Source organism: Puntigrus tetrazona, chromosome 12 (genome assembly GCF_018831695.1).
Source record: "Puntigrus tetrazona isolate hp1 chromosome 12, ASM1883169v1, whole genome shotgun sequence".
Classification (NCBI taxonomy): domain Eukaryota; kingdom Metazoa; phylum Chordata; class Actinopteri; order Cypriniformes; family Cyprinidae; genus Puntigrus; species Puntigrus tetrazona.
In genome coordinates this window covers 18318952-18337842 of record NC_056710.1, presented here as the reverse complement: position 1 = coordinate 18337842, position 18891 = coordinate 18318952, and the positions used below count along the sequence as shown (strand labels likewise).

Genomic DNA, 18891 nt, shown 5'->3' with positions numbered 1-18891 from the left:
CCAATTTATAACTCATCTTTAATAATCAACATATTTCTAACATTTTGCAGTTATATTTTATTTCTTTTACACAATAAAACAAAAAACATTCATGTTAATATGGATGTGCTCTAATATTCTAGAAGTTTTGTAAAAATTCCTTCATAACTCTATACCCTGGCCTCATTTAGCATGCAGACATATTAATATGCAAATCAGTCCTCGCCTCCTCTTCATCACCATTGTGAAGTGTAGTAAATGTTACACAGTGCCAAGTGCCAATATTTTATTAAATCTACCAGTACGTTTGAACCAGACACCGACTGATGACGAGGAAGAGTAAGAGCGAATTATAGAGGTCGTCTACAGATTGTAAATGCATTTTCTGTCATTGTATACAATTTTTGACACGATACAATTAACCTTTGGCTTAGCTGCACAATCAAACAGCTAATGATTCATTGCTAACGTTACACAGACCATGCTCCTGTGTACTAATGATATGCAAAGCCCCGCCCCGCTAATTGACATGATTAGTTACATACTTGGGGCTTAAAAAATAGCTTTCAAACTGCTTTTCTGAGACCGACGTTTTAAAGAGCAAATGTGTCCAGTCGATGAATCATTGTTCTAAATCGAGTCTTTCAATGAATCTGGTTCAAAAAATCTAGATTTGAAAGAATCAATATTAAAACAAACAGAACTAGTTCTTATATTCAACTGAATCAATGATCTGGAAACAGCAATTAAGAGCTCGCTGGAGGGGATGATTATGAGTGAACAGCATCTACTATGACTATATTGAGACTGTATAGCTGCAGAATACAGCCCACGAGCCATTTAGATGGCTTTAATGATATTTTACAGTGCTTCTGGATGCATTCTGAAGCTTGAAAGCTTTTCGCCCCATTCATTTTAATTGCTTGGGGGGGGCAACGACCAGCAGTCTTCACGTTTCTCTTTCCACAGAAGCGAGGCACGTCACACGGGTTTAGAACAACACGAGGGGTGAGTAAATAACCGCAATTGTCCTTTCTGAACTAACTATTCCTTATGCGCTTAAAGGTGCGATCTCCGAGTATTAACAGGCCTGCGGAGTTACTTTCACAGCAGCGGGAGGGCAAGCAATTTTCAAAGAGAGAAAGCGAACGGCGGTCCGTTTCTCGTGAGTGCACAAGGCGTTTATTGCCGAGAGTGTGTTGGCAAACTAATTTGCGAGTTATTAAAGCTCAACCAGCATGGTTTCTGGTACCCACCTTCCTCCGTTGCCATGACAGTGATGTTGTGCCAGGGCGTATCCTCGCGGTCCAGGAGCTGAGTAGTTCTAATGACTCCGCTGATGGATTCGATATCGAAATACACCTCTTTGTCTTCTCTCCGGTCGATGAAATACCTAAATATAGAAGGGAGAGCATGAATACTGCATGAGCCTTTCCGTCTTTCACCCCTCTAAATCATAAGAGAAAAGACAGCCGGGATGTGCATGATTATCCAGTAGCTTGTATTGGCGTACATGACTGGGTCGTGAAAGGTGATCAACTTCATGTGTGGCGAGACTTATGCAAGGACTGCTCAACTTTATAACCTCAGCCTAAAATTTAGATTTTCAATTTTCTAACAATTATTTTGTAATGACGTTGGCGAAAAGCTTATACCACAGGATGAATAAATAAAAATATGTTAATAGTTTATTATACTGAATTTCATTTTATTTTGTTATTTTTTTATTTATATACACACACACACACACAGACATGGCTATTCAGAATGTGCATATATATATATATATATATATATATATATATATATATATATATATATATATATATATATATATATATATATATATATATATATATATATATATATATATATATATATATACATACATATACAGGTGCTGGTCAGATAATTAGAATATCATCAAAAGTAGATTTTTTTTCATTCAAAAAGTTAAATTTGTGTACTATATTCTTTAGTTACACACAGACTGATATATTTCAAATGTTTATTTCTTTAAATTTTGATGATTGTGAAAAGGTTCAATATTGAAGACACCTGGCGCCACACTTTAATCAGCTAATTAACTGAAAACACCTGCAAAGGCCTTTAAATGGTCTCTTGGTCTAGTTCTGTAGGCTACACGATCATGGAGAAGACTGCTGACTTGACAGTTGTCCAAAAGACGACCATTGACACCTTGCACAAGGAGGGCAAGAGACAAAAGGTCATTGCAAAAGAGGCTGGTGTGTGTGTGTGTGTGTGTGTGTGTGTGTGTGTGTGTGTGCATACAATCAATAAAGACATTTTGTAATAAAAATATAATAAAATAAATAAAAAAGTAAAACAATTTAAAACTAATATTTTTTCTCTAATTAATCAAGATTAATAATACCTTACATTTACATTTGTAGAATACACACACACACACACACACACACACACACACACACACACACATATTAAATGTTAGGTAGCAAAAAGATAAATTCATAATAAAAAAAATTAACAAATAAAAATAACTAATCATTTGAAAGCAAAACAGCTTCAAATTGTACAACACTCAAATCTAGGCACCGTTTCTAATGTAAAAAATGTTAATGGTATAAAATCATGCTCCAATTAATCATATTAAAAGCACAGTGACTTCATGGAAAGCAAAATTTAATTATTACTAAAGAATAATGCACTAAAACTTAAAGGTTTTTTACAGTTTCTACAATTAACTAATATTTATGTGAAACCAAGTTAATTTTGTTCGCATGATTTCCCTAAACGATCAATCACCCTGCAGACAACAAACAGGTCATTTTTAGTGAGATTTAGTGAGAGAGTGCTTTTGAGTATTTGCAATAATTCATAATATATATTCAATATAATATAATATAATATATAGTCTAAGAAAGAAATAAAGAACGAACTGCAGCAGAAAAGTGCAAGGAGAAAAACTGCAGTGGAGAAGCGTTAGTTGGACGTAATTAACAAATTCTCAAGTGACATGCTTAGTGGAGACGCTCAAAAGAGGGACTGTCAGATTCTCTTTCCAAGTATGAATGTGAAATTAAACCACATTTGCATTTCCTAAAAGAATTGCAAGACTGTTCAAGGCTGCCAAAGTTAAAGTTAACATTTTATGTAACGATAAGATTCAATGTTTAGCGTGGTTAATAATAATAAATAGAAGAAAAAAAAAAGATAAATCGATTAAAAAAACTAATAAATATATATATATATATATATATATATATATATATATATATATATATATATATATATATATATATATATATATATGTATATATATATGAAAGAAATAGACACTAATGTGTATATATATATATATATATATATATATTAGTGTCTATTTTTATTATACTAATTATTATTAACTCCAAGTAAACCCTAACCCCTTTGTCACAAAACCAATGCTCAAATGGTTACATATACATATCTCTATACACTACCCAAATTCCATGTACCTACTAAAAGGCATAAGTACGTAAGCACTTAAAAAATTATTTCTGTTTTTAGTAGCTTTCATCACGTTAACTAGGGTGGAATAGAGGAAAAACAATAATTTACTGCGCAAAACACAAACTCATCCCGAAATCCTGTTAATGCAACACCAGGGTGTCTATTGTAAAGAATATGCTTTTAAAAACCATTTTCCCTGCAACATCTCATGAGACAAATGCTTTACATGAAATATGATAATGATCAGATGCATCATTATAACAGTTAGGAATGAAACTAAGGAGATAACAGTGACCTTGCTTATTTTTCCATAACGCTAATGCTGACTCTCAAACTTTATGCCATTTTATTTTTATGCTAATGGACATGCCGCAGTATAAATTCTTCTATGGAAATGAAATACAATTTTTTAATGGGAAGTGCATATTAAAACCGGAGTAACAGAAATGCAATAAATGGACTGAAAAAAAAAAAAGCGTTATCCTTCAAAGCAGACTAAAAAAAGAAGCCAGGGATTATTTATGAGATTTTGTCTTGTTTCCTCTTATGTGTTTTATATATTTATTTATAGCAGAGATAAATGCTGATGTAAAAAACATCAGCGTGAAAGCGAGGATCTCACTGACTCACATTAACCAATGAGATTCGCAGGATCGCACGACGACGAGAGAGTTATGGCCTCGCCGTCACGCACGGACTGAGAAGGTTCGTTCAAAGATGGCTTAAAAAAAACACATATCCTCAAACCACCAATACAGAGTATGGCTAATAAACCATACAGGTCATATCTCATTACCACAGGAAAATGTGTGCACCGTCCTTGACTGCATAAGACATGAGAGAGAAATAACAATGAGGATTTTACACTAGTGAAAGGAACATTCGGACATTTTCGTTGTTTGCTTGCATGTCACCCAAATGCTATTTTCTCCATGTTTTCCAGATTACGATGTGCACAACATTGCCTTTCATATTAAGAATCCTCATTTTCCTGTTTACTAAACTTTCATATATATATAGAATGATTCTTTTCACACTTAACATACATTTACCAGTGCGTTATATTTCACACTCTTCATACATTTTTTCTACTCTGTAATTAATTCTGGACGGTCAGATTTACATATTTCTCACTGTGTGTTTCTAAACCCTGGGTTAATGCATATTGCACATTGGCATAATTATATACATTTAAAACATTTATGTCAAGTACAGCACACAGCATGCAGCGTTTTAATAATCACCTTTGTGCTATTTCCAGACTGCTTTTAAAATATCTGATTCTATTATCTCAGTTTTCAATAAAATATTATTTTATTTTGTATTTATTTATTTTAATCGAAAAAAAAAAAAAAAAAAAATATATATATATATATATATATATATATATATATATATATATATATATTATATATATATATATATATATATATATAAAATTAGTTTTGGCAAAATCATAAAGATGATGGTTTTCTTTCGAAATTCGAAAAATAAAACCTAAGACGAACAAGAAGACACAACACATGCACTGTGCCATTGTTTATTTAACAAAAATAGCCAAACTGGAAAAGGGTGCAAAATTAGGACACCCTTACTGTTAACAAAATACGTTAGAAGCAATTGTGCCATCAATCTGGGAGGAGTAATAAGTCTATCATTCTGCAGTAAGGTAGATTATTCAGTTATTAAAACAGACACCAGTTCTCTCAGGAGTGGACGTCCCGAGATCAGACTGTGTAACGCTTCGAGAAATGGTAGACCACCTAAGAACTTCACCGCAAGCTCCACGAAGTAACAATGATAAAGTTCAAGACAGTACGATTAGATGATGACGCAAGTATGGCATTTTTGGAAGTTTTGCCAGAAGAAAGCCTCTTCTATCTAAAAAGAAAAACATGGCAGCAGGGTTTAGGTTTGCAAAGTTGCATCTGAACAAACCATAAGTCTTCTAGAACAACGTCGTTTCTACAGATGAGACCTAATTGCCTCAACAAAAAAAATCACAATCCGCGGCTGAGGATTTTGGCAGAACCTTTGACCCTAAACTCCTCTGCACACTAAAGTGTACTAGAGTGTATGCTAGAGTGTCAAATGTGAGGCCGTCCGGCCGACAGCTAAAGCTTGGCCAAGATCGGGGCGTGCGACAGTACAATGATCTCCAACAACAGAACGGCTGAAAACAAGAGAATCAAGGTAACCCAATCAAAGTCCAAATCTCATCATGAAAGAAATTCTACGGTGAGAGCATAAACAAATGCCCACAAACCTCAATAAACCGAAGCGGAACAATGTGAGAGACTGATAAAGTCCTACAGAAAACAGCTACTTCAAGTTATTGCTTTTACAAATGGATCTGCGCGCAATAGGGTGTCCTAACTTTGTCATGCATAGTTTTTCCATCTTTATTTTTGTTAAATAAATAATGATACAGTGTGATACGTCATGCAACCCGAGGGTCTATTTTCCAAATTTTAGGAACTGACAAGAACCAGATACTTTTTTATTATGTCTTCCTGATACAAAAAACCATGGAATTCAATAGGGTGTTCTAACTTTGTTCACATCACTGTATACTAATAGATAGATAGATAGATAGATAGATAGATAGAAGAATAAACAGTTAAATAAATAAAAAAGCAAGCATTATTTATGTTGTGTTTACCAGGTGTGATTAAAACAGGAATTGCTGAAACCTCTTCATTGGCATCTCTGGCAGGCAGCATGATATCAGCACTAAAGCAATGATGTTTTTATGAGCTGGCCTGCTCACACCTCTCTTTCATTAAAGTGTGTGGAGGTAATTGAGCCTTTGGCAGCAGTGTTTCACTACCATGCTAACATGGGGTGCCTTAACTACTCTAATTAACAATATCCTCCATAGAGAGAGAGAGAGAGAGAGAGAGTCCAAGCAGTAAAAGATCCTTGCATGTCACATCAACTCAATGTCATCCTATTAAATTCGACCTTTACAGAGAGATGTGAGGAATGGGAGGGCATGGGGGAGAGAAGGAGACAAATAATGTCATATTATTTTGCTTTAGCATTGTATTTACACACCATGATTTAATAATATCTTTTATATACAGTAGTGATTTTATATTGCAAAAAAAGAGAGGGAATAATAAAAAATGCTATTAAAATTTGCTTTTAAAATTTTGCTTTTGCCCATATTTTTCATGAGCTGAACTCAAAGATCTAAGACTTTTTCCATGTAGCCGCACAAAAGTAGGCAACATTTGAGGAGGGTCAACCTTTCATCACAGATGCCCTAAAAAAAAAATGTGTTCTTGTCTTAGGACAACGTGAAACTTTTTGATCGGCTTCAAATGTTGACTACTGTATATATATAGACAGACACACACAAAAAAAAGTGCTCTCACCTGACAGGGCTGTTTTTGCTGTCTGGGTCTCTCGCTGTGACGGCTCCCACTTCAGTTCCTACCCTGGCGTTCTCGTACACTTCCATAATGTAATAATCCATCAAGAAAACGGGCGGCTCATCCACGTCTCCGACTGTGATCTTAAGCGTGGCGTCGTCTTTGAACGAGCCCAGATACGTGAAGCGTGGATCCAGGTGTGTGTTCTCTGCGGAGATGTGAAGACTGTACTGCTTCTTCTTCTCATAGTTCAGTGGCTGAAAAGAGAAAACAGAAACATTCATTAATGAGGGCTATTATCTTTAACTAAAACTAAAACCATGAAAAAATAACATCAATGATACCAAAATAACACCGCAACAAATATACATAATTGGGCCATAAATCAATCTGTTAACTAAAACCTTAAGAAAATAAAATAAATATATTACTTTATATATATATATATATATATATAACTATAAAAACTATAAAACTATAACTATAAAAAGAATAAATACTAATAGAATAAAATGTAGTTTTTATTTCAGCTCATTTCTAATTTTCATTTGGTTTACATAAAAATGTATTATAAATTAACACTAATTAATTTAAATTATTATTGTAAATATTTTATCAATTAAAGAATGGTGAAAAGGTTTCACAGATGAAATAAATAAAATTAAGCAACTCAGCTGATTTCAACACTGATAATCTATCAGCTTATTGATAATAAATCAGAATGATTTTTAAAAGATCATGTGACGCTGATGAAAATGATAATACATAATATTTTAAAGTATAATAAAACAGAAAGCTGTTGTTTTAAATTGTAATAATATTTCACACGATCTTTCTCTATTTTTGATCAAACGAATGCAGCCCTGATGTGCAAAAGATGCTTCTTTAAACAAACAAACGTGAAAATATCGCTGATCCCAAACTTTTGGACAGCAGTGCACTTTGCTTTCAGCCCGTTTCAGACGCTTTCTCGTTGGCTACTAGTGGGTTGAAGCACTTGAAAAAGTTAGGAGGCGAGATTATATTGAGGTCAGTCTTTTTTGCTTCCGGACCGCAGAAGTTAAATCGTTCTCTAGATGGGGGTCTCGTCTGTAAACACCATGAAACCTGCCCGACCTTCACCGCGGTCTCGCCGGACAGATCTGGCAGGCGTTTATTTACAAGATTGGCTTTTGGAAAACTCAGTATTCACTGAATTCACAGCTTTGCCGACCCCCGGGACCGAGCGGGGAATTGAAGAAGCTCAGAATACAGAAAGGAGACCATTAATGAGCATCCGAGCCCCGAAGAGCGCCAGACGCCTGCTTGACCCAGTCTGCCTGGACAGATTATATATATCTGTCAGCGATATCAGTGTGAGCACATTACACTGTCTTGACAACATCTTGACTTGGATAATTATGACATCCCGTTTTTTTTTGGTTTTTTTGATGATCTGTATACTTAAGTAAAAAGCGTGAAAAGCTGAAAACCCTTTTTACAATCCAGAGGTTATTCAGAGTTGAACTTGTTAATGAGGCTTTGTGCATGACTGCAGCTTTATCCCCTCACTGTTTAGTTAGTCATCTCACGCAGGATAAATCAAATGTTTATGATGTCTGAGATATGCACTGTAATAACAACATAAGCAAGATTCTCCGCTCCCCAGACACGGCTCGTGTCCTCTTCTAGTTCATTTCTGGGATTTTTTTGCCCCATTTTATCGCACACCCAGTGAAAGTTTGATTGCTTAGAAAAGTAATAGCACACCTCTCCTCAATAAACCACAACATTTGAGACATAATTCATATCTGCAGCATCAGCACGATAACAAATGACAAGTTAAGACCTAAAGTTTAATAGCAGGGGTATTTCTGCTACAGCAACTTTTATTTCCCAGGGTGCGCTTTTTATTAAAACAACAGATTTTTTGATATACAGACAGTAGACAATTAAATAATTTGTATTATTTATTAATTTTTTTTGTATGACGGTCACATAAATAAATAAATACATATGTATATTCATTAGTATTTTCCCCAGCTAATAATATGTTTTATATATATATATATATATATATATATATATATATATATATATATATATATATATATATATATATATATATGGAAATGCTAACTATTAAATGGAATTTAGCTAAAAAAGCTAATAAGTGAATTTATTTCATATCTATATATATATAGATGATCTATATCTATATATATATATATATAAATTGTAATATAAATTGTAATATAATTACACAAATTTTTTTCTTATCAAACAAAGGCCTTGATGAGCATACTGTAAGTTTAGAAGTAAGATGCCCATCATTGTTAGTGTTTCAAAGTGCAGACAGAACTAATTATCTGATTATCCACAAAACCTAAAGTACCCATATTTGAAGAACCAACCACTTATTATTAAGGGTTCAGGAAAGCCTCAAACCCTTGAATGTGCAATAATAGCAGCGACGCTTGCTTTGGAAAACACCAATAGAAATGACAGTAGTACCTTCCTCAGCGTGATCACACCCTCTCTAGTGTCTTTGTCTGTGGAGATGGAGAACATTCCGGCCCCCTCGGGGTTCAGGATGCTGTATTTGATCTCTGCATTGATTCCGATGTCCTCATCGTTGGCTTTGATCTTCCCCACTGGTTTGCCCACCTGTGCCGACTCTGGGACAAACACCTGGTAATTCTCTGCAGACACACACACAAAAGCCCTCATGTGGGGTTTGTTCGATTGACTGGATGGTATTTTTGAAGCATAGCTATCATGATGCCTCCATCCGACTGTGCCTTCAAACAATATTTCAATATGGCTTTCATACCCCCAAAACAGCCTCAAACACAGTCCCACACTACCTCACTAAAAAAACTCAAGCCTAAACTCAAACTCAAAGCACTTTGCGGTGACTATTGTTCCAAAGTATTTCTGGGATAATAAAGCTGGAATAACAGCTGCAAAATATATAATATTAATATCAATATTAATACTAATATTAACATTAACATTCATATCCATATTATTAATATCATTAATGTTAATATTAATACTAATAGCAAAATTGATCAAATACATATTTTATAAAAATATTTTATTAACAAACCATAAATACATATATTAAAAAAAAAAAAATATATATATATATATATATATATATATATATATATATATATATATATATATATATATATATATATATATATATATATATATATTAGTAGTAGTGGTAAAGAATATAAAAAGACAATAAAATAAAATAAAGTAAAATAATAAAAAAACAGTGCATTAATATTTTGGATAACTAATGTAAGATTTAATGAAGTGAACTTATTTAAATACCGCAGAAGAAGTCTACAGAAGAACATACTGTGCCATTGCTTAATCTCAGAGCTCAGAGTCTTAAAATGTTTCTACATTATTCTTAAAAATACTTTTTTTTCCTAGGGAGGAAATTAATGTGATTTTTCTTTCAGAACCCTGCTGTGGTGCTCTGTTTCTGTGGATAAAAATAAGACTACAAAAACACAAGACACAAGTCTCATAATTGGATGCTTACACAATATAACATGCTGGTCCTGCCTCTATTCTCTTCATGCTAATTAATGGTATAAAAAAATTACACCGCAATGCACAATTTATATGTTGAGTCATCTCATAGCGAGACTGCATCTAAAATATGTAAGGTGTATTTCCATCTCTTCCATCTAATTATGTAGTATCCATAAGAAGCCCTTGAGAAAACGAACAGTTTTCTAATGAATGTCTGGAAAACGCGTGAAAACCTACTTTGGGGAGACGAGAAAAAGCGCATTACAAAAGCATACTGTATGATTCACCTTCAAACGGTAATGAGGGTTTTTGCAGCAGATAAAGAATTGGAGAAAAGCAAGGTCAAGCTATTTAGGTTCTTTCTGCCAAGATCTAAGGCATAATAATCAAGAGGTCCTTCAATCTCTCACACATTTCCTTAAGATTAAGAGTGTATAGGAGTGAATATTATGCTGCATCTTTAAAAAAAAAACAACAAAACAAAACAAAAAAACCACCTTCAGTAGAAGTCCTTGATGAATTTGTTGGCTGGTTGACGCTGGTGTTGATCTAGCCAACAGACATATCAACAGCCTACGGCATTCAAAGCAGCCTACCAACGTCTTAACTAAAACATAAACTCTTAAGTGGCGGGTTTTGGAAAACTGTACACAGGCGGCAATACAAACGCTGCCTCAATGTGTTGATCAGCAGGTCTCGGAGCAGAACCAACATCTGCTGGTGTCCATTCACGGCGGTACGCCGCCACTCGGTGCAGCATTCACACTGCTTTCACATCACTCACTTTGAGGGAATTTGGGAGGGTTGTCGTTGACGTCGGTCAGCGTGATGTTGACGGTGGTGGAGCCCGACAGCCCTCCCACCTGCCCCGCCATGTCTTTGGCTTGAATCACCACTGAGTAATGTTCTCTCGCCTCTCGGTCCATGTCTGCCAGCGCAGTTCTGATGATTCCTGCCAAACATAAACACACACGCAAACATACGGAGCGCATTATGTACATAATCTGCACATCTGCACAAAGAAATAAGCCGCAAGCAACCATGTTAATAGCCGCAAGCAAAATACACGTATTAAAACTACTATTATTAAACATTTAGTTCTTGTTTCATGTTGTTATAAGAACAGCAATAGGATGCATTGTTGTTGTTAATAAGTAGTTTCTATTAAACATTTGCTTCTTTGCATTGTTGTCATAGAAATATTTTACAGAAATATGATGCATTATTGTTGTAATTATTAATATGTACTTATTTTAATATGTCCTTGATACAGTTTAGTTATATATTTAAGCACTGATGAATATGAATCAACGACATGTAATTACATAGGATTAGGAATGGGTTTGATTCAAGGTTATGTGCATATAGTTAGGCATAATTAATTGTTAATACAATAGTAATCACGTGTATCATGCAAAACAAGGACACCTTACAATAATGTGTTCCCATATTCTTTAAAAACAACAACAATTATAACAAACAATGATACTGTTGTTGCTGCTATATGTAACATAATAATAATAATAATAATAATAATAATATATATATATATATATATATATATATATATATATATATATATATATATATATATATATATATATATATATATATAATTTTATTTTTTTATTTTATTTTTATTTATTTATTATGAGAATAAATATAACATTTACACACCGAAGGTTCATATCTACAAGACATTCTTGGTTTGTCTCACTTCAAAACAATATAAAGCAGCAGTGACTGACTTTTTGTACGGCTTGTTAAAACAGGTAACTGCTTGTGTGTCTGTAAAGTCCTTTCTCTACCAAGGTGAGTTTCTATATGCCTTACACTAGCACTCAAATGAGAACAAAACCTTGAAGCACTGGTGAACTGAACCATAATACGCAGCCATTCAATCACACACATCTGAATAATGACACATGCTGTTAGACAACACACACACACACACACACACACACACACACACACACACACACTCATAGAGGAGTCATCAAATGATAGCTTTGGACAATCCTGACAAATTTTTCACTTTTGTGCATGAAACACAATGGGGAAAAAAACGGTGCATAATGAAAGATATGACTTTGGATGAAGCGATGAGGCACTGCTTTCTGGCAAACATTTTAAAATGTTTCTCTGGCATTTTGGTGCAGAACGCAGAGGTCACGCATATTACTCTAGAGAACTGTGCTCGCAAAAACATTTGTATAAACAGATTCATCACAGAACATGATTCACGTTTGTTTTTATGATTTGTATGATTTGTATGTTTTGAGGAATTGCTTAAATGTGTTTCTGCTGTCCTGAAGCAACGTTGTGCCGCAGTGTATCAGATATAATGCTGCCATTGCAGAGAGTACTACTGTCGTTTTTAACTATTTATGCATTGTCCATTACGTAGGTAATGCTTTTTTATGTTTTAATGTAATGTAATTCTCATGAAATATAGGTGCAATTTAAGTTCAAAGTAAATCCACATAACCATTCAGTGGCGCTGCACTTTGAGAGCTCCTCACCGGTCCAAACACGTCTCAGGGTCTGAATCACACAATGTCTGTCAGTTCCTTTCCTCCATCTCATTGTCACACAGCCCCTTTCTCTCACTCGAATCTGCCTCCCTCTCCTTCTCACCTTTGTTCTGTGCCTCCGATTAAAGTCTTAATCAAATAAAAAAGAAATAAATATATAAAAAGAAATAAATTTTTTTTTCTGTGATTACACGCCACAGAAACTTATCCAGATGGGCCAGATGTGTTGAGAATGTTAGATTTTATTTGTGTCGGATTTGAGGGATGCTCGGGCAAGGAGGAACGGCAGGAACGATCGCTCTTTTACAAAATGGAAGTGTAATCAGACAATCCAATCCTGCTTTATATTTGCTTGAAAACAATAGCGTCGGTAGCCTGCGGCATCCTCTGATAGAGGGCTTCGACTGTGACAAGCAGTCAATACACGCAAGCCATTAAAGAACAAATTACAGACTCATGAATAAACAGGCTGGGCGTTGGAGTCGGCCTCTAAACAGGAATTCAGCTCGGCGTTTGCATCCCAGTAATTGACTGATTCATTTTTCACTTTAATTTATGAAGTGCAAACAGAGAGAAAATATTGATTTGTCATTATTACAGTGAAAAGTGGTTTCGCGTAGACCATAAATAACTGTTGGTTTTCTTGGTTATTGACTGAAATCTTTTTTAAATGCTTGTTTTGTTTCATTTCCCTCATGATAATGAAGAACCAAAATAAACGCGCAAAGAAATGAAGACGCCGGCATGGGAAGAATGTCAGGTTGACAGCCTCGGGATTAGCGTGGGCAGGTTATGACGTGAGATGCGGGTCGAGGCACGAGTGACCGCAGGCGGTGATATTAACATGCAGGGCAAGTGAGGTTGACCGTTCTCACCTGTCACAGCCAGAGCAGGGCAAAGGCTGCTGAATGCACCAGGGACGGTCCAGAATATCTTGTGTAGTTCCAAAAATACACAAGAGAACCGGCATAGAATTGAACTTTCTTACTGGGTTTGTACACACAGCGGCAGTCCACCGTGATGCAAGGGCATTGCTTTCCGCAGCTAGGCTTTTTTGGTAGTTGTTAAGTGGCGTGAGTCAAAAGAGGTGACAGGAAATCAGGTTCATATCTGAAGCAAAGAAAAGTAAACCAAAATGCAGAGCTAGACGAAACAAAGAAAAACAACACAAAACAAAGCAAAGTAAAGAAAAACTGCACAAAAAAGCAAAACAACGCAAAATAAATGCAAAGCAATGCAAAGAAAAGAAAACCAATGGGAAACAAAGCAAAGCAAAGCAAAACAAAGCAAAGCACAAAAAAACAACACAAAACAAAGCAAAGCAGAGGAAAAACAACCCAAGCAACGCAAAAGAACACAAAACAAAACAAACAACGCAAAGCAAAACAGAGAAAAACAACGCAAAGCAACACAAAACAACACAAAATAAAGAAAAACAAAACAATTCAAAGCAAAGAAAAACAACACAAAACAAAACAACGCAAAGCAAAGTAGAGAAAAAGAACGAAAAGCAAAGCAATGCAAAACGAAGAAAAACAACACAAAACAAAGCAAAGCAAAGCAATGCAAAGTAACGCAAACAAACAAATAAATAGAAAAAAATACAAATAAATTAGCATAAACAAAAAGACAGATACAAACAAACAAACAGACAGATAAATACTCCAAAAACACTGCCAAACGGTCAAACGTGTGTTTGTGTAATCACATGTTATTTTAGTTTAGTTTATTTCACAAACAAATTAACCGTAACACCAGCACTGAACAAATTGTTCCAAAATAGCTTGAAAGCTGGTTCTGGCTGGTTAATGGTGGTCAAAGCCAATCTCTTTCTGACAGCCATTAGTTTTTTGTTTTTTTTCTAGTGAAGCTGTTTGGTCAGGCTACTGCAGTTATGATACCTGATGGGAACACGAGCATCCCATGCCAAGGATCAGCATCCAAAACAACATATGCTGATCTTTTCCTCAGGGTTGCACATAAATTTACAATATTTATTAGGAAACTCATTAGCACTTTAGTCGAGAGGGTTTGATGACATCAAAAGGTCGAGAAGGAAAGTCATTATACTCACTATGCATTACAAGTACAGTGAAGGGATTCACGAAAGCCAGATCACAACACATTTAATTCAATTTCACAAAGAAATAAAATAAACTCAATTTCTGACTCGACATACGACGTATGATGTAAGCTGCCAAGAAGCCAGAATTTGGCGCTTTTTAGCGGAACAAAACAACAACAGTTATTTTTAAGTTACAATTTGAAAACTAGAAATATTTTTGCTACGCAAACCAATCGATCTGCTTCAGAGGACAAGTGATAACCCCCTGAAGGCGTAGGGTTGGTTTCACAATGGATATATACGACTTATGGAGCTTCAAAATAATGGCCGCTATCCACGAGTATTACCAAGCTTGGAGGAGCCAGGAGACATTTTTTTAAAAGTCTGTGTTCGTATAAAAAGAAGAAAATCACGTACACCTCGGATGGCTTCGGGGTGAGTAAAATATGTTGTACATTTTTTGTTGAACTATTCCTTTAAAGGTACTTATTAGGATATAAAAGTTCCTAAATGGTACAAATTTGTATCTTTTGAAAGCTTCCAATAAATACCAATACTTTTATTTTTTTTTTTTTTTTTTTTTTTATAAAACTAAACCCATAACTATCAAATGTCAAAATATCAAAAGCACAAACAAATCAATAAATAAATGACATAACATACAAATACGAGTGTTGTTATTTTCTTTATATAATATAAGTATTTTTTTTATTAGTTGCAGTTATTATAATACTTCACATTAAACTACAAAAAAATAAATATATATTGTTTATAGGCCAAAGGTAACTTCTGATAATCCTCTTTGTTCACCTTGCCCTATCACAACAAAGCACACATCAATAGAAAGTTCATTTATTCATATTCACAAGATTATTATTCATTCATACATACATAACAATTTCATAAATTAACATTCCAAGCGTTGTTTGTTTCTTTACTTTTATCGATCTATTTATTTAAAAGTAAATGTGTCTATGTTTTTATTTAGCTGCTAAGTTAGTCCTTCACATTAATCTAAAAAAAAAGAAAGAAATACATTTTAATGAATATTTTATTTCAATTTATTTAAAAACGTTTATTTATTTACCAATAATAACCCTGAACTGCATCCACCCCAGCTGAGACACTCGCCGCTTGAGTAATCCAGCTTGGCTGCTTTTGTTGTTCGATGCGTTTTCATTCACGCTTATCTTCTGCGAATCCCAGCATCCCGACCCAAGCGCTCCGTCCCCGTCCACCCCATCAAACCTGTTGGATCTGTCACCAGCCCTCGTTCTGGGAGCCGATCATTTACAGATGAGAAGAGGCATGAAGCGAACAATGTCACAAACGCATCCAAATACGCGAGCGTACGCTGGAGGATGTCCCAGAATGCATCTCGGCGAACAAAAGCCCGGCGCATAGGTACAAAAAAAGGTTTGTCAACTTTCCAAAATCAATCTCCCATCCATTTCTCCTGTTTTAACGCCATAACTCCATTTCTATCCTGCCAAGGCTCGAGCCCCGGCGGCGTGGCAGAGATATTACCCGAGCTGTAGCATTACTTAACCTAGGCTCCTAAGGCAACGCAAGTCTCTGGCACGAAGCCATTCACTCCATTAAAACAACACAAAGACTAATGTTGTGACCTTTTCTTCATCCGTCAGGGGTGAGGGAGTGTCTCTCCGCAGCTATCGCTCAAGTTTATTGTGTGGGATTGGTAAGTGCTCTTGAGGAAATATGAAACAGGCTTGCTGTAAATGAGGGAGAGTATTTGTTATAAGGATGTACAAGAAGGCTTCCAGGAAGCCCCCAAATAACAGAAATCCCCATGAAACCCCATCAGAGGGCACTTTAGACCAGAACCATTGAGAATCCTGCAGCATTCTTGGCAGAAATCTCTACGGAAACCAACGAGAAACAAGAGACCAGTGGCGAGTCTGACCCAGGTTTAGCTGAGCGAGCAAAACTGGTTTAAGCCTTTTAACTCGTCTCTTACTCACACCATCTGTCTGTAATCTCTTATCGCTCCGTCTTATTTCCTCTCGCTCCCTCGCTTTTTACAGCCCGTGCTTTTATAGAGCAGGTCAGTCTAGGTGAGCAAAAAGGATTATGGGAAATTACCTTTGGCCTGTTCGAGCGTTAAGGGCTGTTAAACAGAACATTTGAGCCGTTCGCTTCTATAATCTGGTGGATTTTAATAATTGGAAATAAATTGTACCAAAAAGTTCACCCAAAAATGACAGGTCTATCATCATTTACTCTCGCTGAACCTGTCTGGTTAAAGAAATAGTTGAAAATGACCCCATATTTTACCATCCTAGACTTTCGTCTTTCAGACGAGGTAAGAATATTTTAAGAATTTATCTTGGCTTCTTCAGACAAATTATGATAAGATGAGCAATATTAGTAATCGCAATACGGCATGATATGCATACATTTTTATTTCAAACTCACTGCAAAAACAGTCTGAGCTTTACGATTCTTGATGAAAACGTAGATCCGAAAAGACAGACGGCACCCAATTCAAAGAGTTTAAAATGAAAACTCACTGAATATAGCGTAGCGAGATAAATCGAGTCTGTGATAAATACGTGCTCTATTGTCTCTGGAGGTAAAAATAGCGCAGGAGAGCTCGGTAATATGTTGGAAAGCATTAGCGGCTGGGGAAGGCCTTGACAAACTGGCGTGCTTTTCTAATTTGATCAGAACAGGAAGTTGCACTAATCCTTCCTTTTAGAGAGTCCCTGATCTGTGTCAGAGAAGCTCGGAGCTCACACGCTGAAACTCTCCCGACTCCCTGATCAGCAGAGAAATTAGCCTACTTAACTGAGAATGTGTGTGTGTGTGTGTGTGTGTGTGTGTGTACGAGAAAGAGAGATTGCTACGCTTTACCCATCACGGAGGACTCTGAAATCGGCATTCCTGATTACTCCCTGGAAGCTCTTACAAGAAAAGGGGAAGACGAAGATCCGACCTCACTTAATAACAAGCTGGCTTTATGTGTGCCAGGCCTCTGCATCGCCACTGGCTGATAATGAGCTGTCTTCACAGAACAACGCCGGCCTTATTTCTAAAGAATTTGTTCCGTTTCAAATCATAGACGAACAGGAGGAACGCCGACTTGCAAAGTTTGTGACAATTACCGTCATTGTTTGCTATAACATCACTATTACCGTTGCTCGTAGTTCAGGTTATTGATTTAAACAAACTGTTTGGGGTATAGACATTAATGATATCTCAGCTTGTTAGGAAAGGTACACTGTAATGTTCAAAGATAGATTTTTTTCAATGCTTCGCTGAGGCTGCATGCATTTGTTAAAAAACACAGCTATACTGCGAAAAGTTATTCTCATTTGAAAGAAGCGTTTACTATTTGGATATATTTTAAAATAACTTATTCATGCAATGGAAAGCTGTTTACTGCATTATTCAGCCACAAGATATGATAAAAATATGATAACTGGCATTTGAAAAACTTTTTTTTGTTATCAGCGCTTAATATTTTTGCGGAAATATTTTTTTTTCTCAGAACGTTTAAACGGGTCGCTTATAGCTTTGATCCATACTTGCTCAATAAATAAAAAAGAAAATTAAATTAAAAAAAAAAAAAAAAAAAAAAAAAAAGAAATCACGTAACTTGAAACTTGAGAAGTATCCAGAAACCGTCCAACCACTGGAACACCGTTTAGCATAATCAATGTTAAACAGTTGCACTGCTTCATGTATTATTTATTGCTATTTTACTTGTTAATATTTTTTAAACTTTAAAATGTTACCTCTGCTCGCTAATGCGTCATTGCTGAATTAATGATTGAATTTACTCCGCGAAATAAATGAATAAATAAATCAAAATTACCGTGCCGAAAACGTTTTGTTAAGTTTTGCTCCAGCAAACGCCGCTCGCTTTTTGCCTTTCGTCGAATTAATTATTCATTCGACCGAA

At 35.4% G+C, this 18891-nt stretch overlaps 1 protein-coding gene across 4 annotated transcripts in view; it reads right to left on the bottom strand.

Annotated features, from left to right (window-relative positions):
• LOC122355125 (cadherin-18) overlaps nt 1-18891 on the bottom strand; it is a 189941-nt gene that overhangs the window by 24966 nt on the left and 146084 nt on the right. For all 4 annotated transcript variants that reach the window (XM_043253154.1, XM_043253153.1, XM_043253157.1 and 1 more), the window contains 4 exons: nt 11152-11319; nt 9324-9511; nt 6834-7087; nt 1236-1372 (listed from right to left, as the gene is read on the bottom strand). In XM_043253154.1, coding sequence (XP_043109089.1) covers nt 1236-1372; nt 6834-7087; nt 9324-9511; nt 11152-11319 — 747 coding nt within the window. The remainder of the gene's footprint in view (nt 1-1235; nt 1373-6833; nt 7088-9323; nt 9512-11151; nt 11320-18891) is intronic.